General features: G+C 48.6%; 1 protein-coding gene across 2 annotated transcripts; it reads left to right on the top strand.

Moving 5' to 3' along the window:
• Positions 1–621: 621 nt before the first annotated feature.
• Positions 622–25,767, top strand: CRY2 (cryptochrome circadian regulator 2). 2 transcript variants are annotated; one of them, XM_083164528.1, is made up of 12 exons: positions 622–1,075; positions 5,385–5,493; positions 8,713–8,855; positions 12,675–12,859; positions 13,896–13,984; positions 14,791–14,931; positions 15,811–16,122; positions 16,232–16,383; positions 17,213–17,415; positions 18,008–18,094; positions 20,408–20,557; positions 24,642–25,767. In XM_083164528.1, the coding sequence occupies exons 1-11, from the start codon at positions 909–911 to the stop codon at positions 20,527–20,529; spliced, it is 1,710 nt and encodes a 569-aa protein (XP_083020654.1). In that variant the 5' UTR covers positions 622–908; the 3' UTR covers positions 20,530–20,557; positions 24,642–25,767. The 2 variants fall into 2 exon arrangements, with proteins under 2 accessions (XP_083020654.1, XP_083020655.1); XM_083164529.1 differs by having other exon boundaries at positions 623–1,075; positions 20,408–20,476.

The following is a 25,767-nucleotide window of genomic DNA, read 5'->3' as shown; positions in this document are numbered from 1 at the left end:
ATTCTGCTATACACCGCTCTCCTGTATCCCCCCTTCTCCTATACACCGCTCTCCTGTATCCCCCCTCTCCTATACACCGCTCTCCTGTATCTCCCCTCTCCTATACACCGCTCTCCTATATCCCCCTCTCCTATACACCTGTCCCTCCATTATCCCCCTCCTTCTATACACCTGTCTCTCCATTATCCCCCTCCTTCTATACACCTGTCTCTCCTGCATCCCCCCTTCTCCTATACACCTGTCCCTCCTGTATCCCCCTCTCCTATACACCTGTCCCTCCTGTATCCCCCTCTCCTATACACCTGTCCCTCCTGTATCCCCCTCTAGTATACACCGCTCTCCTGTATCCCCCCTCTCCTATACACCTGTCTCTCCTGTATCCCACTACCCCTTACCATGCCTCCTCCTCCCTCCCCGGTCTCCTATATAACAGCCCGTGTCTCCTATGTCCTCCTCCGCCGTCTCCAGGGTTACCGGGGCGGCACCGGCAGCAGCGCTGTCACCGCACGTATGTATATACCTAACCTCACGCTCACACATGGCCGGCATGTGACAGCTCCCCGCCCCGCCTCTCCCATCAGGTGGCAGCCAATCATTGAGCGGAGTTGGTGGTGGGCGTCTCCCGAGGTGGAGCCTCAGTCTCGTGTTTGTTGTGCTGCAGACGGTGACAGTGTCTGTCAGGGAGAATCCGTACGTACCCGGTACAGGCAGAGCGCGGACACCTGGACCCGGAACAGGCACAGCGCGGACACCGGGACCCGGAACAGGCAGAGCGCGGACACCGGAACAGGCAGAGCGCGGACACCGGGACCCGGTACAGGCACAGCGCACAGTACGGAGTCTGGTACCCGCACCGCCCGGTGCACAGCACGGAGCCCCGTATACACCCAGCGTGCCCGCAGCTCCGGATGGCGGCCCCCGCGGTGAGCTCGGTGCACTGGTTCCGGAAGGGGCTGCGGCTGCACGATAACCCGGCTCTGCAGGCCGCCGTGCGGGGGGCGCGCTGTATGCGCTGCGTCTACATCCTGGACCCCTGGTTCGCCGCCTCCTCGTCCGGAGGAGTGAATCGCTGGAGGTGAGAGACCGGGGCCAGAGCCCGTCCACAGCGCGGGGGGGAGGGGGAGATGTGACTGCCCTCACCTGTGGTGTGTGTGTGTGTGTGTGTGTGTGTGTGTGTGTGTAAGAGTGCCCTCACCTATGTATGTGTGTGTGTGTGTGTGTGTATGTGTGTGTGTGTGTGTGTGTGTGGTGGCGGTGGGGGGGAGGGGAGGGAGAGTGCCCTCACCTTTGTGTGTGTGGTGGCAGCGAGGAAGAGTGCCCTCACCTATGTGTGTGTGGTGGAGGCGGGAAAGAGTGCCCTCACCTGTGTGTGTGTGTGTGTGTGTGTGTGTGGCAGCGAGGAAGAGTGCCCTCATCTGTGTGTGTGTGGTGGTGGCGGCGACAGGGAAGAGTGCCCTCACCTGTGTGTGTGTGGTGGCGGTGGGGAAGAGTGCCCTCACCTGTGTGTGTGTGTGTGTGTGGCAGCGAGGAAGAGTGCCCTCGTGTGTGTGTGTGTGTGTGTGTGTGTGGTGGGGGCGGCAGGGAAGAGTGCACTCACCTGTGTGTATGTGTGGTGGTGGTGGGGAAGAGTGCCCTCACCTGTGTGTATGTGTGGTGGTGGCGGGGAAGAGTGCCCTCACCTCTGTGTGTGTGTGTGTGTGGCAGCGAGGAAGAGTGCCCTTATCTGTGTCTGTGGTGGTGGCGGCGGCAGGGAAGAGTGCCCTCACCTGTGTTTGTGTGGTGGTGGCGGCGGGGAAGAGTGCCCTCACCTGTGTGTATGTGTGTGGTGGAGGCGGGGAAGAGTGCCCTCACCTGTGTGTGTGTGTGGCAGCGAGGAAGAGTGCCGTCATCTGTGTCTGTGGTGGTGGCGGTGGCAGGGAAGAGTGCCCTCACCTGTGTGTGTGTGGTGGTGGTGGCGGCGGCAGGGAAGAGTGCCCTCACCTGTGTGTGTGTGTGTGTGTGTGTGGTGGTGGTGGTGGGGAAGAGTGCCCTCACCTGTGTGTGTGTGTGGCAGCGAGGAAGAGTGCCCTCACGTGTGTGTGTGTGTGTGTGTGTGTGTGTGTGTGTGTGTGTGGTGGTGGCGGCGGCAGGGAAGAGTGCCCTCACCTGTGTGTTTGTGTGTGTGTGTGTGTGTGGTGGCGGTGGGGAACAGTGCATTCACCTGAGTGTGTGATGGCAGCGAGGAAGAGTGCCCTCACCTGAGTGTGTGTGTGTGGTGGCGGCGGGGAAGAGTGCCCAAACCTGTGTGTGTGGTGGCGGCGGGGAAGAGTGCCCTCACCTGTGTGTGGTGGCGGCGGGGAAGAGTGCCCTCACCTGTGTGTGTGGTGGCGGCGGGGAAGAGTGCCCTTACCTGTGTGTGTGGAGGCAGCAGCGAGGAAGAGTGCCCTCACCTGTGTGTGTGTGTGTGTGTGTGAGTGTGTGTGTGTGGGTGTGGTGGCAGCAGCGAGGAAGAGTGCCCTCACCTGTGTGTGTGTTTGGCAGGGGGGGAGGGAGAGTGCCCTCACCTGTGTGTGTGGAGGCTGGCAAGAGTGCCCTCACCTGTGTGTGTGTGTGTGTGTGTGTGTGTGTGTGTGTAAGCTGGGAAGAGTGCCCTCACCTGTGTGTGTGGTGGCCTTGTGGAAGAGTGCCCAAACCTGTCTGTGTGTGGAGGCGGGGAAGAGTGTGTGTGTGTGGTGGCGGCGGCCAAGGGGAAGAGTGCCCTCGCCTGTGTGTGTGTTGGGGGATGAGTGCTGTCACAGCAGGGCGGTCACCAGTACCCATAGAAGTTGGCACTGATGTAAGGGCACACTGTATGTGATGAGTCTGGGTCAGTGAGCTTTGTGCAGTGTACATATATGTAGTGACAGCTACAATCTGTATGATAATGTGTCACAAGTCTCTCACGTTACGCCAGTATCGGCTGCGTGCTTGTTGTCGTTTTGCTACTCTGCGCTTGCCAAGACTCTGGAATGTTCTTTCAGGGGCATATTCCTGTACCGGCACCTGTCTGGGGAGGTGCCATCGCTGTGTACTCTGCTCCCACCTTCACTGCATGGACAATAATTACCGTCCTGGTCTATGTAACACCCCTGTATTGTTTTACTATAAGACTTTTGTTACTATAATACTTGTGATTGTCTGCAGTGAGGGCAGATGTGTCCTTACTTTACCCTGGAACCTGTCGGTATGCTGTACACGTTTCTGCAGGCCTTGGGACTGGAGGATGTTGCACCACTGTAGCGGAGCTGTTGCTATTATTATGCTAGTATAATATATTTTATCTATACATTGTTAATGCATGTGCTGTTAAACAGCATTGATCTGTAGACCTCCCCTGTGCAGTCTCGCACTCGTCTGTACTTGCAAAGGGAATCCTGGCAACAGACGCAGTTACGCTTCCGTCCATCTCTGCATGACCCGCAGTTGCGTCGTCATGACTACTTTTAAGAGACCCTATTGCAGCTCAGTCGTGTATTAAAAATAATAAAAGGGGAGGTATATTTATTGAGCCCTGTTAATAATCGTTCAGCGCAATGCATTTTTACTTCATGAGCTATTAACCAGCCTGGTTGGCGGTGCACGGTATCCTTTGCTCCTCGCCTGGCACCTGCCTTTGTTTCCCTGGCAGAGATACTGGCATGTGCAAGGAAAGTTGCGCAAGGATAAAAGTGTATACATAAACTGGTTTGTGTGTTTGTTGCTCTAGGCACAGATCCCTGCCCCGGAAGTTTCATTTGACAGTTGGCACTCATGCTGGGCACATTTGCATGTCATCGTCGCTGGGCGCATTTGCTTGTCACCCTAAAACACTGACATTTTTCCAATGTATAGTATTAATGTTTTTTTTTTTTTTTGTGGTGGTTACTAACTGCTTATCACCACTTACAGCAGGAGGGGAGTATTAAATAATCAGGATTACATTCAATGCTTTGTCAGGGTTGGTTACTTTGTGTACTTCGGAAGTCTGTGGTTAGCCGCCGTATAACCATGGTGTCTGCGCACGATTACTGTGGCAGGCGTCCAATAGGGGATCACCGAGGCGTGGGAGGAATATTCTGTTTTTCCCAGTGTACTGCCAGTCTGCATAACAGAATCCAGCTCTGTAATACACATTGTTGCTGTGTACTTTTTTTGTTTCTAATCCGGCTAATCCCCTGAATGTTACCTTCCCATATCAGTCCTAGGTGGTGAAAATACATTGGCCGTTGGCGACATAGCTACGGATCGAGCAATCATTAGTGTATTTATCCCGGATCTCCTAAGATGTAAAACAGCAGTTTTCAATCTTAACTCTTACAGGGAGTATAGAGTAGCATTGGTGTGAAGCTGTTGCTAAGAGAAACGCCAACTCTGTTACTCCTTAGAAGTCTAAATCCTCATGTGTTCTATATTGTTTTTATTGTCCATTCCTAGATTCTTTTAAATTATAGACTTTTCCTTCTTACACATTTTTCTGCTTCCACACTGCAGGTAGAAATACTGGGATCGTTTCAGACTCAATCGGTCGTGACCGAATTAGGCCCCGTTTCCGATTGTTTGCAACTTTTAAAACCTGTGCAGTTCCTCTTCCCTGCCTGGGGCGTCGCTCTCTGCTGTGGTGCACAGGTCTGGTCTGTATATCAGTGCTGAAATACAGAACACACCTGTGCTAGAACCAGCTCCGCAGAGCGCAACTGCACGGGTTTTGAAAGATGCAGGGTTCTAGAATGAGCACTACACTGAGGACCACCTAATCTTAGACATCTAGCACTGAGACTGTGCTCTCACACATACCTGCATGCAGCGTAGATGAGGAAGAAGAGGACTGGTTAGTCTTGCTATAATTGGTCATATTTAATTGGCCAATACAGTGGCGTAGCTACGTTTTGGGCACCACCCCCCCCCCCCCCCCCCCGTCGTCGCCCCGCCGAGCACCCCTACCCCGCCGCCCATGCAAACCCCCCCCCCTCAATCCCCCACAGCCTTACCTATCGCGCTGGTCCTGGCGGCTCCGTTCTTCTGCTGAGGACCACCAGAAAATGGCCGCCCCCATACAGCAGACAGTTTCAGAGAACTGTGTGCTATATGGGGGCGGCCATTTTGTGGAAGAACGGAGCCGCCGGGACCAGCGCGATGGGTAAGTCTGCGGGGGATTGAGGGGGGGTTTAACTATAGCACCGCAGCCCCCGGCGCCCCCACATGCACAGCGCCCCCCTGCGGCGGCGGGGGCTGCGGTTCTATAGTTACGCCCCTGGGCCAATATATTGTACCTCACACAGATGGGTATTGTTTGACTGGAACAGAAGACAAAGGAAGGTGGACGAACATTACAGCCTCCAAAGAACTATGTTGGAACTAATGATTGTGTGTCTTGCCTTGTTTCGTAGGTTCCTCTTGCAGTCTCTCGAGGATCTGGATTGTAGTTTAAGGAAGCTGGGCTCCCGGTTGTTCGTGGTGAGAGGACAGCCAGCCGATGTGTTCCCAAGATTATTTAAGGTGAGATAATATAGACGTCACTGCAGAATGACCCGGAGGATAGCATTGTGCGTGCATGTTGGTATACAGTATATAGGTAGAAGGGTTTTACCCGTGTATGAGATCCGGGTATACGACCTGTTCACACTGAAGAAAAACCCGTGTTAAAAGGCAAATTCCCGGGTCGACATGCTAGACCCGGGAATCTGGCTGCAGTGAGAAAGGGTATCAGATATGACAGTTTATTTTACTATATGTCAGTAACACCAACATTACCGTTTAACATAGTGCCCAGAAGTGATATTTGCCACGTCTGTCACCGACCCATCAGGCTCGCCTTTAAAAAATAAGTAATAAATAAATGGTAATAATTGTCAGCTACTGTCTTGAGCTATTCATGTATTAGTGTTCATTCTAGCACCCACTATCTTTGAAAACCCATGCAGTTCCTCTTCCCTGCCTGGGGTGTCACTGTCTGCTGTAGTGCTTCTAGCACAGTGTAGTGTAGTCTATATATAAGCACTGATATGGAAACCAGACCTGTGCTAGAAACACCACAGCAGACAGCGACACCCTAGGCAGGGAAGAGGAACTGCATGGGTTTTCAAAGATAGCGGGTGCTAGAATGAACACTATACTGTATATCCCCCCCTCCATTGACGCAATTCTGCTCTTCAGTAATTTTATGACGTCCATGAAGTTTTGTGCTCTTAAATCTCCTGTCTCCATTTTCTGCTTCCAATGATCCTTTTAAGTGCGCTGGATGCGATATGCTGGGAACCAGGGCCGGCGCCACCACTAGGCAGACTTAGGCATTTGCCTAGGGCACCGGCCACTGGAGGGCGGCACTTGGGAGCCCCCCTCATGGAGCAAGTGGATAGGTAGTTCCACAGTGGCGCCCGCACTGTCCCCAACCCCCTTTAGCCAGGTCCGCTGCGTCTTGTGAGCACAGCGGCGCCCACAACATCCCCACACCCTGCCCCTACAGTTGGAGTGTCTCGGCAGCGGTGGCTGCATCCCCTCTCCTTCCCCTTCCTCCGCCGCAACTGTACTCCCCCTGTCGTGGAGCGGAGACTCAGCGGCCGCATCACCCCCCGGAGCAGGTGAGCAGCGGGGGGCTGGACGGGAATGCGGGGCGCCTTGCAAGGACTCCCCCGTGTGCAGCAGTGGGCTGCGGATTGTGCGGTCCCCCCCCCCCCCAATGCAGGTGAGCGGCGGGCGGGCGTGAGCGGCGGGCGGGCGGGAGGGCGGGCGGCGAGGCACTCCCCCCCCCCCCCCCCCCCCCCCCCCTGCCTGGGGCGGTGCCGTACCTGGCACCGGCCCTGCTGGGAACCCATTAATCAATCTTCGCTGTCTGCCTGTTTGATCAGCTTCTTTCTCTCGCTCCTTAGATGGTAGTTAGAAGCCGCTGATGCGGTCACACAATCCGCCGCAATAGCGTGGCACACTAATGGCAAGAAAGTGATTGAGATTCTCACTGCAGATCATATCTCACCTCTGCACTAAACCTTGTTAAAAAGTTGTCTGCGCACAAACCGTTCTAATTGGTTTGTGTTTTGTTTGTAAATTTGCCCAATTAGGGCTTCTGTTTGTATTCCCGCTGTTGAGATGACTCTTATCTCGAATACTTTGTATATACATTTATATATGTGTGACTTCGTTTGGAATGGTCCCTCCGTACTTCATATTTCAGACTTAATTAGCATCTCATTAGCATGCCACAATCCCAATGGTCAGGACAGCGGCATACAGACAGACCGCTGGGCACCATGTTCTGCCCGTGGTTTTGCTTTATGAAGTCTGAGTGGGTTACACACACACTTGAGCGCCATGTGACTCAGTAGCGCTGAGATTTCTTTAGGCAGTTACTGTTAAAGTGAATCTTATTCACAATGTGAATTCAAATTATACGAATAAGATTATTCTGACAAAACTATACAGCGTGCCTATATTCTGTGAGTGTGACCGGAAAATGAGTGTGACCTAGGAAAATATTGTAGAGCAGTATTTCATATGTAGATACAGGCGCGGTTGTACAAAGAATATAGGCACGCTGCATATCAGGAGCTGCTTGTGCATCCTCTTCACATCACTTGTGAATAAGGCTGCGCACCAAGTCTCATGTATGTGGACACATAAAAGAAGGGATGGATGGCTGCAGTAGAATAATAATGATGTATATTTGCAGTGAGGAATTTGTACAGCAGCAAGACCAAAGCCGATCTGTTCCTCAGAACAGAAGATATTACAGATCAGGCTCGGGTCGTGATGCACAGCTTCTTCCCTATGCAGGCTAGGCCGTGGAGTCTGATGCAGGACACTGCAGGGAGCCTTTCAGAGCTTAGTATCACAGCTGTCAGAGCGCTACATGTCACATGACACGTATGGCAGACGGCGAGATATAGTCCAAAGACACGTTAGGTGCCCGTTGTAAAGATTACCTGCCAACTTACAGCCTTTTTTATTGTGCACGCTGCCATTATGGCCTAAATACTTTGCCGTTAAACTGTGCGCGCGGAGAAGGGTCATAATCCCGTGGGGCGCACGAGTCAAGGTCACTGTCCTTTCTGGGGTGAGAAATCCCAGAGAAAGGAAGGATGGAGACCAGGCAGGCAGCTCCTTGTGAGGTTGGCGATTAAGACCCGGTTTGTGACAATAAACAGGAGCACACTGCGGCGAGAAGATGCTGAGCGCAGTCCTGGTGGCTGATACATACTAAGTAGCTAGCAAGTGCAGCATGTGAGTGTAAGATCTCTCGAGCAGGTCCCTCTTCCCTCTTGTCTGCTTCCACCCTGATACTTATGGCAGTGCCGCCTGCATACCCAGTTATAATACTGATATTAAATATTGTTACTAGCATTTATTTGTAACTGGCCATAAAATTGTGCTCAATAAATACTTGACGGATTTGTATAGTACCAGTTTTGAGCAAATAACAGGTACATCATAAACAAATAGTAAAACACAACCAGGTTGTTGCAGATGTGCACATAATGCCGACCTATAATCGATCGGCATTATGCTGTCTCATATAGTGGACAAAAGGAGATAGTAGGAATATTAGGAGGGAGGGCCCTGCTCGCTAGAGCGTGCATCCTAAAATACACCCCCCCCCCCCCCCCCCCCCATACACACACACACACGTCAGTTATGTAAGGCATCACTTACCGTCTTGTCTTGAGGTTGTACTGGTTACAGACACATGCTGATCCCTTTAATCTCTCTTCTTGCTTTTGGCAGGAGTGGGGGGTGAACAGACTCACCTTTGAGTATGACTCGGAGCCATTCGGTAAGGAGCGTGATGCTGCCATCATGAAGCTGGCGAAGGAAGCGGGCGTGGAGGTCATTGTGAAGAATTCACACACGCTGTACAACTTGGACAAGTAAGTCGCAGTTACTAAAAATAAGGCTCATCCTCTGCGTCATCTATGTCCTTATTCCCTGGCCCCCAACTGGCACCTTAAGCCGCAATTAAACTCCTGCACGCCAGTAAAGGAACCTGTCACATGCTACTCCATAATGTTTGAGCGATAGAAATGGTATAAACATGGATGACAGGCGGTGGGGATGCCGGGCGTCAGAATATCGGCACCTGCATCAGGTAAGGATACTTACCCCCTCCCCACTAATGTCTAATCCTAGTACCCTAACCGGACACCTGCAGCATAACCTTAATCCCCCCGTTCTACCGTTCTAAGTGATGATTGCTCCCCCGCAGCCTAACACTAACTTTCCACCCCGCAATCTAACTTAAAGTACCTCCCTAGTGCCTTAGCCCAGCACCGGTAGGAGTTCGGCATTGGTATTATGACAGCCGGTATTCCATAGAAATAACTTGTAGCATATAATGCAGGAAGCAGGTGGAAGCCTCACACCTTAATACAGACATTATTCCTTGTCGGCCTTCCTTTCCTTGCGTATGAGCTCAGTGAGGGTTATACTGCCACCTGGTGTACACTCTTCCTGTACGTGAAGTCACGCAGCCTGGCATGTGCTCTGCCAGGTATCAGCGCCCCAGTGCTGTGAGCTGGCTCCTCCCGGCACGTGCAGACAGGAGCGGTCTCCTAGGTAGCCAGAAACTTAATCGCTGTCACAGAAAGGTAGTAATACAATCTGGAGAACACAATTGCATAAGCTGTTGACAGTAGTGAATGGGAGAAGCGACGGTCGGGCTGTGTAATGAGCTTTACTGAGTCAGGCTGGACAGCAGGAGGCCTGCATCTGTGTTATATAAAGACTGATGTGTCCCAGAATCCTTTGCTGCCTCGGGAACACTATGTTCATGAAGCACAAGATGCGGCCTGTCACCAGACATGAAAGGAACTACATTCCTGTACGTTCATCACCAAACTACAGACGTGTGTGTGTGTGTGTGTGTGTGTGTGTGTGTGTGTGTGCAGAAATATCAATGCATGATCAAGCACAAAGTGACATATGGGCGGTCATACACTATTTATTAATACTACAGATTGAGTAGCCCTTATCAGGATGTCTGTTATCCAAATCATTCCATAGTTTCCGGAATGTCCTTTTTTTTTTTTTTAACTAAATGCACTACTGGGGATTCTATAACGCACTACTGGGGACCTGATGTGTAACAGGCACTACTGGGGACATCTATAACGCACTACTGGGGACCTGATGTGTAACGGGCACTACTGGGGACCTGATGTGTAACAGGCACTACTGGGGACATCTATAACGCACTACTGGGGACCTGATGTGTAACGGGCACTACTGGGGACATCTATAACGCACTACTGGGGACCTGATGTGTAACAGGCACTACTGGGGACATCTATAACGCACTACTGGGGACCTGATGTGTAACGGGCACTACTGGGGACATCTATAACGCACTACTGGGGACCTGATGTGTAACGGGCACTACTGGGGACTTCTATAACGCACTACTGGGGACCTGATGTGTAACGGGCACTACTGAGGACATCTATAACGCACTACTGGGGACATCTATAACGCACTACTGGGGACCTGATGTGTAACGGGCACTACTGGGGACATCTATAACGCACTACTGGGGACCTGATGTGTAACGGGCACTACTGAGGACATCTATAACGCACTACTGGGGACCTGATGTGTAACGGGCACTACTGAGGACATCTATAACGCACTACTGGGGACCTGATGTGTAACGGGCACTACTGAGGACATCTATAACACACTACTGGGGACCTGATGTGTAACGGGCACTACTGAGGACATCTATAACGCACTACTGGGGACCTGATGTGTAACGGGCACTACTGAGGACATCTATAACACACTACTGGGGACCTGATGTGTAACGGGCACTACTGGGGACATCTATAACACACTACTGGGGACCTGATGTGTAACGGGCACTACTGGGGACATCTATAACACACTACTGGGGACCTGATGTGTAACGGGCACTACTGAGGACATCTATAACACACTACTGGGGACCTGATGTGTAACGGGCACTACTGGGGACATCTATAACACACTACTGGGGACCTGATGTGTAACGGGCACTACTGAGGACATCTATAACACACTACTGGGGACCTGATGTGTAACGGGCACTACTGGGGACTTCTATAACGCACTACTGGGGACCTGATGTGTAACGGGCACTACTGGGGACATCTATAACGCACTACTGGGGAGGACCTGATGTGTAACGGGCACTACTGGGGACATCTATAACGCACTACTGGGGAGGACCTGATGTGTAACGGGCACTACTGGGGACATCTATAACGCACTACTGGGGAGGACCTGATGTGTAACGGGCACTACTGAGGACATCTATAACGCACTACTGGGGACCTGATGTGTAACGGGCACTACTGGGGACATCTATAACGCACTACTGGGGACCTGATGTGTAACGGGCACTACTGGGGACATCTATAACGCACTACTGGGGACCTGATGTGTAACGGGCACTACTGGGGACATCTATACCACACTACTGGGGACCTGATGTGTAACGGGCACTACTGAGGACATCTATAACGCACTACTGGGGACCTGATGTGTAACGGGCACTACTGAGGACATCTATAACGCACTACTGGGGACCTGATGTGTAACGGGCACTACTGAGGACATCTATAACGCACTACTGGGGACCTGATGTGTAACGGGCACTACTGGGGACATCTATAACACACTACTGGGGACCTGATGTGTAACGGGCACTACTGGGGACATCTATAACGCACTACTGGGGACCTGATGTGTAACGGGCACTACTGGGGACATCTATAACACACTACTGGGGACCTGATGTGTAACGGGCACTACTGGGGACATCTATAACGCACTACTGGGGACCTGATGTGTAACGGGCACTACTGGGGACTTCTATAATGCACTACTGGGGACCTGATGTGTAATGGGCACTACTGGGGACATCTATAACGCACTACTGGGGACCTGATGTGTAACAGGCACTACTGGGGACTTCTATAACACACTACTGGGGACCTGATGTGTAACAGGCACTACTGGGGACATCTATAACAGGCACTACTGGGGACCTGATGTGTAACGGGCACTACTGGGGACATCTATAATGCACTACTGGGGACCTGATGTGTAATGGGCACTACTGGGGACATCTATAACGCATTACTGGGGACCTGATGTGTAACGGGCACTACTGGGGACATCTATAACGCACTACTGGGGACCTGATGTGTAACAGGCACTACTGAGGACATCTATAACGCACTACTGGGGACATCTATAAACGCTGTGTGTGTTCCCCCTGTGGCCGCCCCAGTTCTTCCTTTACTGTGTGAACGCCTGGGCAGGTGTGATACTTGCTGAAGGCATTCACGGGGAGAGGGGGGTGTGGGGGGGGGGGTGTGCTCATGTGCAAAATTGGGTCGAGCTTGGATCTGAATCAGTCCAGTTGTTTTTATTTATTTGTTTGCTCTGTTGCCCATCAGTAATAATACATCTGCTGTAGCTCAATCATCTATGTTTAGCTTTCTTACTGTTGTTATTACTGAGGTCGGCTTAGAACGCTGATTATGGTGGTAATGTTATTCTGTAGCGTGGTGTTTGCGTCTGCAACAGATTGATTGCTGAAGACATTTGGATTCCCTCCTGATGCAGTGTCCGTATCTCCTTATGTAGGATTGTACTCTTAATATTTCCAGCCAGATTGTTAAATCTCCCGTATTTATTTGATTATACAGAATAATTCAGCTGAACAGCAACAGCCCCCCACTGACTTACAAGCGGTTCCAAGCCATCATCAGCCGCATGGAGCTACCACGCAGACCAGTGCCAAGCGTCACAAGGCAGCAGGTGGAAAACTCCCGGGCAGAGCTCAAGAGCTCGCACGATGAGACCTACGGTGTGCCATCCCTGGAGGAACTCGGTAAGGCGCTAGGGATGGCATAGCAGTATCAACCCCAAAAGCACTGTTCTTATGTATGCAGACTCGGGGGCGAGGGAGAGACAAAAATGCTAACCAATCAGCTTCTGTCATTTTACAGGAGCTGATTGGTTGGCACTTTGTCAGTTATAAACCGGACCAAAACAGAAGGAGAGATTTTCAAAAGTTTTGAAGAGAGAACCTAGCAACCAATCGGCTCCCATAAGATGACAGAAGCTGATTGGTCAGTTTATCTCTCTTCCTAACGTTTGAAAATCTGCCCCTGTGTTTCGGTCCTGTTTATAACCGACAGTCCTTGCTCAGTGCTCCAGTCCCTTTATGTTAAACCTCCAGGGTTCTTAACAACAATTTAGATGCTGTGGATGCACTAGTGATATTGGGCTGTTCTCAAGGCTGAGCCTATGAATAACCTGGGCCCCTGTGTGCTGCGAAATGCTTTGTGTACTGAGAGAGAGCCAGCAGATACATAATCTATACACACTCACCAGGACTGCTGCTGGCAGTGTGAGGATAACAGATGGGGAGGAGGAGGTGGAATCCCATGATCTGTCTTATGTTTCCACCTGATGTCTCTGCTGTACCAGTCCATGTTAGAACTGAAGCCCCTAAATCAGGGCTCCACAAACTATTGTAAGCCAGACCATCTTCCACAGCCAGGATATATGAAGGTGTATAGCCCAGCGCACACATTTCTTTCCTCATGTCTGTGCACCTGCCGTCAGACTGCTACACATGCCCCTTCATTACCAGTGACGCCCAGTTCATATCGTGCCATGCAGCAGGTTCCCCAGGGCCTTATTCTAGTTCACTCTTTCTGACAAAATCCTTCTTAGATGGACAAAAACTTGTGCACTGCAGGGGGGGGCAGATGTAACGTGCAGAGAGAATTAGTTTGTTAGTTAGAAAATGAGGGTATAAACCTGTGATAACAATTCTTGAGGATACAATGCTGAAAAACCAGACATGTACCAATAAATGATGGCAAGGTCATCATGTCATGTGTTCTGTTGTGTCTCAGGCTTCCCGTGCGACAGTCAAGGAGCCGCCGTGTGGCCAGGAGGGGAAACGGAGGCTCTGGCCCGTCTGGACAGACACTTGGAACGGAAGGTAAGTGAATATTAATTACTGCGCAATTGTACTGTGACATATATGGAGGCCAACAAAGCCGCTACTGTCAATTTTATTGGTGGTCAGGGAAAACGGCAGGCAAACTTTCCTCATTAAAAAGAAAATCTTAAAACTAAGGGGTAGATGTATTATAGGACAGAAGCGAAATCGGCGCCATTATGTGCGTTGATGCCGCTTCTCCCCCATCTATAAAAGAGAAGTGTACTGTATGTCAGGGGCACATATTGTTTCAATACCTGCAGCAATCAATTTTGGCAGGTGTCATTGTCCTGCTGACACTCACTGTAGTGGGTGGTGCGGCTCCTGGCAGGGGGGCAGGGCGGCGCATCAACGAAATGGCCAATCAGCACTAGGCTGATGCACTGTGGTCACTGACGGGCATCGCCAAAGAGGGAAGTTTTCAGTCCCCCTTACTGGCAGGCCTAAGGTTGGCAGGGTCGAAATTCGACACATGTATTAGGCCGACAGGTAAAAGGTCTACATGAGTTTTTTTTTTTGCTTGACAAGCGGATGGGGTACACTGATGTGGTGTCTGTGTCGACATTCGTCACAAAAAAACCTGAAACTCATGTCAATCTTTGACTGTCGACCTTCCTAATGCTTGTGTCGACCTTTGACCCAATGATGCATACCCCTGAAAAGTATTTGCTTTCATTGTAGCACTTGCACTGCGCAGATTAAAGAAAACTGCTGACTGTAGGCGGCGGTTTTACCGTAGGTTCCACCTTTTTGTAATGTCGGTAAATACCTCTCACAATAACTATATTGCATCGTCTCTGTTCTAGGCTTGGGTGGCGAATTACGAGCGACCGCGAATGAACTCCAATTCTCTGCTGGCAAGTCCCACGGGCCTCAGTCCCTACCTGCGCTTCGGCTGCCTCTCCTGCCGCCTCTTCTATTATCGCCTGCGGGAGCTGTATCAGAAGGTGAGTCCGTAACGGCCCAGGATTCCTAAACATCGATCATTTATTTCTTACGGACTGATCTTGTTAATATCCGTACATGTTTTATAAGGAAGCCAGCGCTGAAATATACATTTTCCTGAATCCTCCAAATATGTTTAAACCGCTGTTAATCAATGAATGCAGTTTCCCCTGATGATGAAAGAAAATGTATCTGTTAAGTTTGTCTGCCTGCGGCGGCGGCGCCCCAGTATTTCCTCTCCCGATATGTCACCGTACGCCCTCTCATCTTTAGAACGCCTCGCTGCGCTATGAATGTCTGTATGCGGCGGCGGCGGCAGCGCCCCAGTATTTCCTCTCCCGATATGTCACCGTACGCCCTCTCATCTTTAGAACGCCTCGCTGCGCTATGATTGTCTGTATGCGTTGATCTGTCAGCTGCGCACAGTATAGTCTGTCGATAATGAGCAATATTCCCAAGCATGCAGCTTATTTGTTCAATAGGGTCCTGTGACCTCCTGTCTCACCGATGTTATTGGTCATTGTTTAATTGGTATCCTTCATTTCTGGTGTAACGGTTGCTTCTGCCTTATGTTGTTGCTTGTTACCATGTAGAGGCAATGGGTACATTTTAGTATCGATAAGACCCCCATCCAGTAATCATGTACATTGTTCAAAATCTGTACTGAGAAAATGGCGCATGTTAGAACATAGTTCTTCCAGATGTTCTGAATAGAGAATAGCTATTGGTTAGTAGGAATGGGTTTGTTTAAGGGGGGGGGGGGGGTGGGAGTAGACATTGGCGCTGAGACTGGGATGAAGCCCATCCAGCCTGTTGGCATCTTGTCAGGAGGTTTGGTAACTGCAGCTCTCACTGTGTATTTTCTGCCGCTTGTCGCAAAGGTTAAGAAGAACAGTCCGCTGCCGCTTTCCCTCTATGGTCAGCTCCTGTGGCGAGAGTTCTTCTACACAGCCGCAACCAACAACCCCAAGTTTGACCAAATGGAGGGTAACCCTATCTGCGTGCAGATCCCCTGGGACCGGAATGCAGAGGCGCTCGCTAAGTGGGCCGAAGGGAAGACTGGCTTCCCGTGGATCGACGCCATCATGACACAGCTGAGGCAGGAAGGCTGGATACACCACCTGGCGAGGCACGCGGTGGCCTGCTTCCTGACGCGGGGCGATCTCTGGAACAGCTGGGAGAGTGGGGTGAAGGTGAGTCATGAGGCTTATGGAATATTCTGTACCCTTTACACTGGCACCTAATCTCCACTCCTCGCCTGCCTGCGCACATGTCTAATCTCCGCCCCCTATCTATGTGCAGGTCTTTGATGAGCTGCTGCTGGACGCGGACTTCAGTGTAAACGCCGGCAGCTGGATGTGGCTCTCCTGCAGCGCCTTCTTTCAGCAGTTCTTCCATTGCTACTGTCCTGTGGGCTTTGGGAAACGGACAGACCCCAGCGGAGACTACGTCAGGTAGGTCTGGCTACAGTCACACACGTTATAACAAAGACAGATAAGAGGTGGATCCTGGAAGTAGTATTCACACAGACTGTTACTATAAGAGAGGAGATATTCCTGGTGATACGCGCAGTCAAGCGCGAGTCCGACAGCTGCCACCCTTTATCAGAGGAAAGGTCTTCATATATGTGATATGTATAGCTTCAGTACACAGTATAACCGCCCTGGTTTCCACATCCATGGTTAGAACTCACATTGCAGACATAAAGGTGACAGCTGTCTGTTACACATGCAGGGTCATACCTACTTCCAGTGGCTCATGTGGGAGATGTATAGGTGGCAGGTACAGTGAGCAGATGAGAGCAGCACCTTGAATGGCATCATCGGGCACCCCAACGCCCCTCCAGTCTGCCGCAGTGTGAGTGGTGTGGGTAGGACACCGCCCTGCCCCTACACTGCCAGTTCACTAGGGATCCAGGGGGCTGGCCAAGATGCTCTGGGTGGTCCTGGTGCCGACTTGTCTGAGCAGTTGTTGTAATCTAATCAAAGCAACTATTTGATTGCTGATAACATTCATGATTTATTAAGTCAAAAATTGACTTTGTACCCGCGTACATCTGCGGCCAGGCTTAGTTTTTGCAGATGGTGCTTTTATTTTTTATTTCCTTATTACAAAAACAAATCCTTCAAATGAACTGTACAAGTTAATTTGACCATATATTTGCATATCGGTTCTTGAACGTACTGTATACTACTCCGGGTGACAGGTGTGAAATGGGGCCACCTGGTGGTCAGCTTGTGCATTGCCCCTACCTGAACGCTGGATATGTTTTTCTGTCTGTAGGAAATACCTGCCGGTGTTGAAGGGCTTCTCCGCGCGGTATATATATGAGCCATGGAACGCCCCAGAGTCTGTACAGAAAGAAGCCAAGTGTATTATAGGCGTCCACTACCCGAAACCTATTGTGAATCACGCAGAAGCCAGCAGACTGAACATAGAACGCATGAAACAGACGTATCAGCAGCTGTCCCGCTACAGAGGCCTGTGTGAGTATTTACTGCAGCGGCCTTGGAACCAGGCAACTCTCCTGTGTTATGTGTAGTCTTGCTTAGGCCGGGTACATTGCATGAGTCTACATCATACAGTCATCGGTTCTGTCCGGCCAACATATTTGTTTTTGCCCTATATTGCAGTAAAAGTGCGCAGTACGTAAAAAGCAAGACCAATGCCGGTATCCATTACTCGTTACTGAGCACCCAAGTGTCCTATAATATAAGAAATGTGAAGTATTTAAATATAGAAGTTCCAAAATCTACTAGAACTTGGGGAACAGCCACTTCCATAGTAGTACTTCATTGCTTTGCCTCCAGCTAGCTTGAGTTCAGTGGGGCTGGAGCTTTGTATCTGGTCAGCCAATCACATTCAGCCAGAATGTAATCATTGCTTCGGATTGGCTTAGAGTTCCTCATTTGTTTCAATGTGCTGTAGATTTTAATGGGCTTTCTGCTCCCACGGAATTGATTTTTCCTATTCAAATAATGGACTTGGCTCCTGCCGGAGTGCGTCGCTGAGGGACATACAGTAGTAGCAGTTGGACAATCTAGTCCCGTTCTGATCATCTCTCCTTTACCGATCCAGGTATTCTGGCCTCTGTACCGTCTTGTGTGGAGGATCTCAGCGGGCCTATGGTAGATCCTGCTTACTTTCAACAAATCTATGATCCAGGTGAGACCTCCTAACTCTCTGCCCAGCATCATCTCCGACCTAAAACCAGCAACCAATGTGTGACTGAGGGGCAGATTTATTAAGCTCGGTGAAGTGATAAAGTGTCTGGTTTTTATCACCAGCCAATCAGCTCCTAACTGTGAAGTTACAGGCTTGGTTTGAAAAATGACAGGTAGGAGCTGATTGGCCGGTGATAAAAACCAGACACTTTATCACTTCACCGAGCTTCATAAATCTACCCCTGAGAGATCTGTCATGGTCCCTAATTGATGCATTATTGTTGGTATCTCGATCCATGCTGTGTGCATTGCACAGAGAAAGTACGGTACTTGTTTAGTTTCACGGCGGCAGTTACGTGGTTTACGTAGTGCTGTATTGAGAATACCAATACAGCACTACGCTGCCTACGTAAACTACGTAAGTGCATCTGGAGCCCTGAAACTACACAATGGTTAATATCCCCACTATCCACGTCATACTCCCTGGCGTGGAGTTGATTTTATAAAGTGTGGCGAGCGGACGCCGCTCTCGCCACACTTTATAAAATCAACTCCACGCCGACGTGGATAGTGGGGGAAATGTGTGTGTGTGTGTTGTGCTTTATACTTACCCTCCTCCGGGCCGGCCACCGCGTCCATCAAGTTCACCGATGGGCAGCGTTCAGTCCCCCTCCTCCGGCAGTCACTCCCCAGCGTTCAGTCACCCTCCTCCGGCACTGGCAGCGGAAAATGTACGCAATTAGCGTAGTGCTGCTGGGGGAGCAGGGAAACATGTGATGCTCCCCCAGTGGCAATATACACTGAATTACGCACCCTCCACCCTGCTCCCTCTGCCACCCTGCTACCCGTGCTCCCAATGTAGTTTCACGGCGGTGGCTACGCTGACAACGTAGCCTAGGCTACGTTGAAAACGTAACGTAGAGCTGCCGCCGTGAAACTAAACAAGTACCGAAAGTACTATTCTCCTCTATTCCTAAAGCTCTCGTTACATTGCTGACGTTTCTGTGATTCTGTCTTGTGTAGGAATCCTATAAATAGATAGGGCAGAGTACAGAATGTATTGCCCTCCTGCCTGGGCATTTACATCGGACGATACAAATCGATATTGTGTAAGCATCCGCTTAATGTTATTAGCCCAGATCTGTTTGTTTTGTCCCAATAATGGTAGCGAACATCTGGAGCTGACACAACGGAGAACAAGATGAGTTTATCATCAGATCTGTATGTGCCAACCTTTCCATACCTTGGCTCCTGCCATAGATAGAAGATCCATATTAATTTCATTACATCAGGCATGTCCAAACTACACATCCCAGCATGCATTGCCATGGTTTTAGCATTCCCTAATAGCACAACTGTGGCAAGGCATGATGGGACTTGTAGTTTTACAACAGCTGGAGGGCCATCGTTTGGACATGCCTGAATTACATCCTCAGATTATTTACATAAATGTATTTATTTATTGTTTTGCTAATTCCTTAAATTTATCCTTGCAGATTGTCTTCTTCTTGCAGGTAAATGCAGTACATGCAGATAGACCCTTGCCAATTATACCTACCCATGGATGGGTCTATCTGCATTCTTATAATGCAGTCGCTCCCGAAACAGGGTCCTGTTCACTTTTTCCAGGTCACCCGGGAGGTGCACAGGTGCACTCATTACTCGCTGGCAAAGTTTAAAAGATCCACAGGTAGAAAAAAATGATTTCACTTGTGATTCTGTGAGGAGAACTGGAAAACATGATCTGTTAGGGGTCTTTGAGGACAGAGTTGGAAACCACTGCATTAAGTGACCCATGCATATACAAGGACAGGCTGTATGTACTTATTCATGTCATGCAGTGGTTACCAAACTCTGAAATCAAGGATCCCCTAACAGGTCATGTTTTCCAGGTCACCCGGGAGGTGCACAGGTGCAGTCATTACTGACGAAGTTTAACAGCTGGAGCTAATTATTTCACTTGTGATTCTGTGAGGAGAACTGGAAAACATGAACTGTTAGGGGTCCTTAAAGACTGAGATTGGGAACCACTGCTAATATTAGTTTGTTTGGGTCATTGTTACTGAAGAACTGTTTGACTGAATGAATGTGATTAGTAAAATTAAGATTTTTTCAAATTGCAAGCCTGTATCTCTGCTGTGCGATGCTGTGTTCTTGTGGTGCTGAAGGTGGCTAAAGTACACGTATCCTATAAGCCAATAGCGATGACCTTTGTCTAGAATCTGTTCGGCTTGTTCGATGAAGGATATCAGCAATTATGTCGGGTGTGTTTCATAGTCCGTAATAACTTTTTAATTTGGTCTTTTCCCTGCAGCTCCTAAACTGCCTCCGCACGTTCCCGGCTCCCCCAAGCGTAAGCTCGAAGAATCGGACGAGGAGTCATGTAAGCGAGCCAAGCTGCAGGGTGTGGCAGTAATAACTGCTAGCGATTTCTGAGTACAGAGTCTGGCACCCCCTCGCCCAGGTCAGGAACAAAGACAGGACTTGTACCCTCCATACAAGCTCATGTCTAGAGCAGTATAGAAATCATTTCAGTTTTCGTTCTAGAATACACAGACAATGCAGTATCAAAATAATTTACTCGTAAACGAGAAGTTCTGGTGCCATTCCGTTAGTGTTCATTAGGAAAAATTGTACATTCAAAGGGATAATTAACATATGCCAATATGCTTTACAATTCAGACATTTACGCAACATGCTAACGACACCCCGTCCTTTAAAGAGGTCGCCGTTGAAACGTAATAATGATGTAACAGGTGCAGAGAGAGTTAGATTTGGGGGGAGTTATTTTGTTTCTGTGCAGGGTAAATACTGACTGCTTTATTCTTACACTGTAATTTAGATTTCAGTTTGAACCCACCCCACCCAAATCTAACTCTCTCGGCACTCGTTACATCTGCCCCACCTGCAGTGCAGCATTTTTTATTTTATTTTTTGTCCCTGTGCAGAAATTGCAACCTTGCTAACAGGACTGATGTGGTCCAGGGCTTTTTATTGCCGCAGTACCGTATTAAATGAAAGAAAACCCCATCATTCACAGAATTGGCATCAGGGATTGCTGTGAAGCAGATCTTGTGCCAGGTAGATGGAATAGATACATTGGTGGTTCATTTTCATAACAGCTCAGCAAAAGTGCTATATGCCAAGCAATGAAAAATACTTAGCAAATGTATTTAGCTTATAATGGCCGGTCCATTTTAGAAGTGTGTGATAAAGTACGGTCAGAAGTCATCTGATTTGTAGCGCTGGTTTTACTTACTGTGGACAGCAGAGGGCAGCACTGTGACCACACTAATTCTGTATTCTGGTGTAGTGAGGAAAAAGGTTTATAAAAACTACAGGTAACCTCCGACAAGCCAGGAGCTAGTCCATGTATGCTTTGGTGTTCTCGTTCTTTACTACGCACCTCGCACGCTCCGTCTCCTGCCGGTTATCACATTTATCATGGATTATACTGCAGTCTGAGTGGGAATGTTGCCGTAATTGTGAGCTAGCACCGTGGGCAGTCTTGATCCTGTCCTACGTGATGCAATATACTCCGTGAAAAGGATTATCACGCCTCCATAACATTGATAGATGAGGCCTCAATGTTGTAAAATAGTGGGGAAAAGGGAAGGTCAATAATGGCACCTGTGCTGATTGGTGAACACTTATGCCATATTTAGTAATATGTAATTAAATGTACCTACTTACAGCAGATAGGGGGAGACCACTTCCAGCTTCAACGCCAACCCTAGCTCTCAGTAGGTATACATGGCAAACACTAGGTAACAAAAACTTAACCCCTTCCCGACATTTGACGTACATGTACGTCATGGTCGGGAAGTACTTCCCGACATTTGACGTACATGTACGTCATGACTTCTAACTGTCACTGCGTCTAGAGACGCAGTGACAGTTAGGTGATGTCTGCTGTCCCTGACAGCAGACATCCCCCCTCGCCGCCCAGGGGGGGCAGGGGTGCCCCCCCCGGTCGGCGATCGCTGTGATTGGCTGTTCAAATCTGAACAGCCATTCACAGCGTTTCCTGTGTTACCGGCGGCTAAGCCGCTCGGTAACACAGGGATCGGTGGTGATCGGTGCTGTCAGGTACAGCACCGATCACCACCGATGTGCAGCCCACCCCTCGCACCCGCCGGGCACTCACCCGGCAGCAGCAGCGGCTCCAACGGCTCCCCCGGAGCGTCTGGAGCGCACGCAGCGCTGCCCTCCTCCCCCCTCCCCCCCGCAGCAGCAGCAGCAGCATCAAGCTGCTGAAAAAGGTGTACAATAAAATATATGCACTGAAAATATATGTATATATATATATATATATATATATATATATATACATACACACACACATATATATATATATATATATATATATATATATATATATATATATATATATATATATATATATATATGTGTGTGTGTATATATATGTATATATATAAATATATATATATATATATACATATATACACACACACATATATATATATATATATATGTGTGTGTGTGTGTGTGTGTGTGTGTGTGTGTGTGTGTGTGTATATACCCCACCGATCGCCAGCCCCCCCCCCCCCCCCTCCCACCCGGCAGCCCCCCTCCCACCCACCCGGCTGCCGCAGCGCCAGCACCCCTCCCACTCCCCCGCCAGCCGCAGCGCCAGCCCCCCTCCCAAAGCTGGTGACTAAAATGGGGTCACTTGTGGGGGGGTTCCACTGTATTGGTGCTTCGGGGGTCTTGCTAATGCGACATAGCACCCACCATTCATTCCGCCACCAAAAATCACTCCTTCCCTTCTGAGTCCTGCCATGCACCCAACTGGTATTTTTTGGTCACACATGAGGCATTGCCGTACTCGGGAGAAATTGGGGCACAGATTTTGGGGTGCTTTGTCTCCTTCATTCCTTGTGAAAATAAAAAATTTTGAGCCAGAACTGCATTTTTGTGTAAAAAATTACATTTTTTTACACAAAAATGCAGATCTGGCTCAAAATTTTTCATTTTCACAAGGAATGAAGGAGACAAAGCACCCCAAAATCTGTGCCCCAATTTCTCCCGAGTACGGCAATGCCTCATGTGTGACCAAAAAATACCAGTTGGGTGCATGGCAGGACTCAGAAGGGAAGGAGTGATTTTTGGATTTTGCAGCACAGATTCTGGTTGAATGACCCCCGAAACACCCATACAGTGGAACCCCCCCACAAGTGACCCCATTTTGCAAACTACACCCTTCAGGGAATTCATCAAGGGGTATAGTGTACATTTCAAACCCCCCGGGGTTTCACCAATTTTGATACAACTGAGCTGTGAAAATGAAAAATTAATTTTTTTTATTTTCACTGCCCAGTTGTACCACAATTGGTGAAACCCCTGGGGGTTTGAAATGTACACTATACCCCTAGATGAATTCCCTGAAGGGTGTAGTTTGCAAAATGGGGTCACTTGTGGGGGGGTTCCTAACTTTTACTCTTATGGTGCCTAGAAACCTACATGGTGCCTAAAAAATAATCTCATAAAAAGGAGGCTCCAAAATCAAGTAGGTGCTCCTTCTATTATGAAGCCTGTGGTTTGGTCACCGTGCACACTAGGGCCACATATAGGATATTTATGAAAACAAAAGAATTGGGGGAATCAATTTTTAGTCACATTTCTCTAGTAAAATCTACTGTATTCGTTAGAAAAATGTATTAAAATTGAAACTCTGCAAAAAAAATGAAATTTTGAAATTTCACCTACACTTTGTTTTAATTCCTGTGAAACACCTAAAGGGTTAACAAACTTCCAAAATGCTGTTTTGAATACTGTGAGGGGTGCAGTTTTTGAAATGGCATCATTTATGGGGGTGTCTCACATACAAGTCCCTCAAAGTCACATCAGAACTGAACTGGTCCCTAAAAAAATCAGTGTTTGACATTTTCTTGAAAATTTGAGAATTTGCTATTCATATTTTACGCCTCCTAGTGTCCAAAAAAATGAAAAGGAAGTTGAAATAATGATGGCAACATAAAGTAGACATATGGTCTATGTTAGTTATTAACTATTTTGAGTGGTATGATTATTTGTCTCACAAGCAGAAAATTTAACATTTTGCAAATCGCTAAATTTTCCATTTTTTCACGACATTTTGGTATTTTTCACAAAAAAACACAGACTGTATCGACCCAAATTTACCACTAATTTGAAGTACAATGTGTCACGAAAAAACAATCTCAAAATCACTGGGATAAGTAAAAGCAAAAAAAAGTTATCCCCACTTAAGTGAGACATGTCAGATTTGAAAAAAATGGCTCTGTCAGGAACGCAAAAACTAGCTCTGTCAGGAAGGGGTTAAATAAAGATGGGGCTGTCCTTTAGCAGGGACCTTTACCTTCGCAGGTATTTTATAATGTCTTTATTAGCAGTTTATGGAAAGATGCCCGAATATTTACATGAGGCCTACAAAGGTAGCGTTAATCGTTCTGTTTTAGCTTAGGGAAGTTCGAGGCCCTTGATTTGTACATGTGATGGTTTTGTGTGTAGAAATGCTAACCTGATCTTCTGCTCTCTCCTGACAGACAGTACATGCTGCATATTACAGAAGATGACGTTCTAGCATCCACTCGCCAGGTCTGATGTTTCCGAACGGGTGTTACATGGTCTGCATTAATTCGGCTGAATGTTGAAACTTGTAAATAAGCAATGATCTAGCAAGCCTACGGGCGAGGACAATGGTTTGTGACTCCTCATGTATAGAAGCTTATAGAAGTGTTCCTCCTCTCACCTCAGCCGTAACCGAAATCACAACGTACCACGGAAGACCACGTCTGTTTTCAGTGTAAGGAATTCATTACAGAACGGCAGGAACAAATGCAAGACCTGAGCAGCGATGGCGATTCAGGGGACATGTTGTGTGACAAAAAAGGCGACATGGGAGAAAAGAATGGAAATGTGGGAAAACCACATTGGTCCTCAAGAAAATGGACTGTGTGATAACAGGAAGTATCAGAGGCGGAACTCTGGGAGTCATCTGCCGTCGGGCTTCTGCTCCCAAGGGGGCACCTCTCCTCCGCTGCTTATGAATCCGATAATTGAAAGCCTTCCATATCACTTCCATGGCTAACTCCCCCCTCCTAGCAGGACTATACTCTCTTTATTTTAAACATAATATACGTAACATGCATACATATATTTATATAAGGGGGGATGGGGGGGAAGGTCAACACCAATATTATCTTGCCTCTGGGCAACTGGGATGAACTTACACCACTGGGAAGTATAGATGGTTGTTGGTGGCCTTAAGGAAAGCACTAGAGGGTTTTAACAGGCATCAAATGGATTATATTTATTAGTTATAGTGGGAAAAGGATAACAGCAAGTGTTGTACAGAAAATTAGACTTTACAGTATTTAGGGTACAGAGAAGTGTCCGTAAAATGATTCTTCAGCGACTTTATATCATGTTGGAAAAACTCTTCACTTTCATTAACGCGTTCAAAAATGTAGTTTTAATCAATTCAACACCCAACATATTTGTTCCCGTATCATTACACCTCCATGTTCCTGGCCCACATCACACGAGCCATTATTGAGAACGGGTATGTAGAGGGCGGCTGGGGTGAGGCCCGATATTTTGCATATGTGTAAATTCTACACAATCTGTATGTAAATATGATGTTTGTATGATAAATGGAGTTTAAGCATT

The sequence above is a fragment of the Crinia signifera genome, chromosome 11 (genome assembly GCF_055691185.1).
Source record: "Crinia signifera chromosome 11, ASM5569118v1, whole genome shotgun sequence".
In the NCBI taxonomy this organism is placed as follows: Eukaryota; Metazoa; Chordata; class Amphibia; order Anura; family Myobatrachidae; genus Crinia; species Crinia signifera.
The sequence above is the reverse complement of the archived record's forward strand: the minus strand, read 5'-3'. Positions and strand labels throughout refer to the sequence as shown.

Coding starts and splice junctions, on each gene's coding strand:
- CRY2 (XM_083164528.1), top strand. CDS start 909: ATGGCGGCCCCCGCGGTGAGCTCGGTGCACTGGTTCCGGAAGGGGCTG. Junction 1,076..5,384: donor GGAGGAGTGAATCGCTGGAG/GTGAGAGACCGG, acceptor CTTGTTTCGTAG/GTTCCTCTTGCAGTCTCTCG. Junction 14,932..15,810: donor TGCGGGAGCTGTATCAGAAG/GTGAGTCCGTAA, acceptor CTTGTCGCAAAG/GTTAAGAAGAACAGTCCGCT.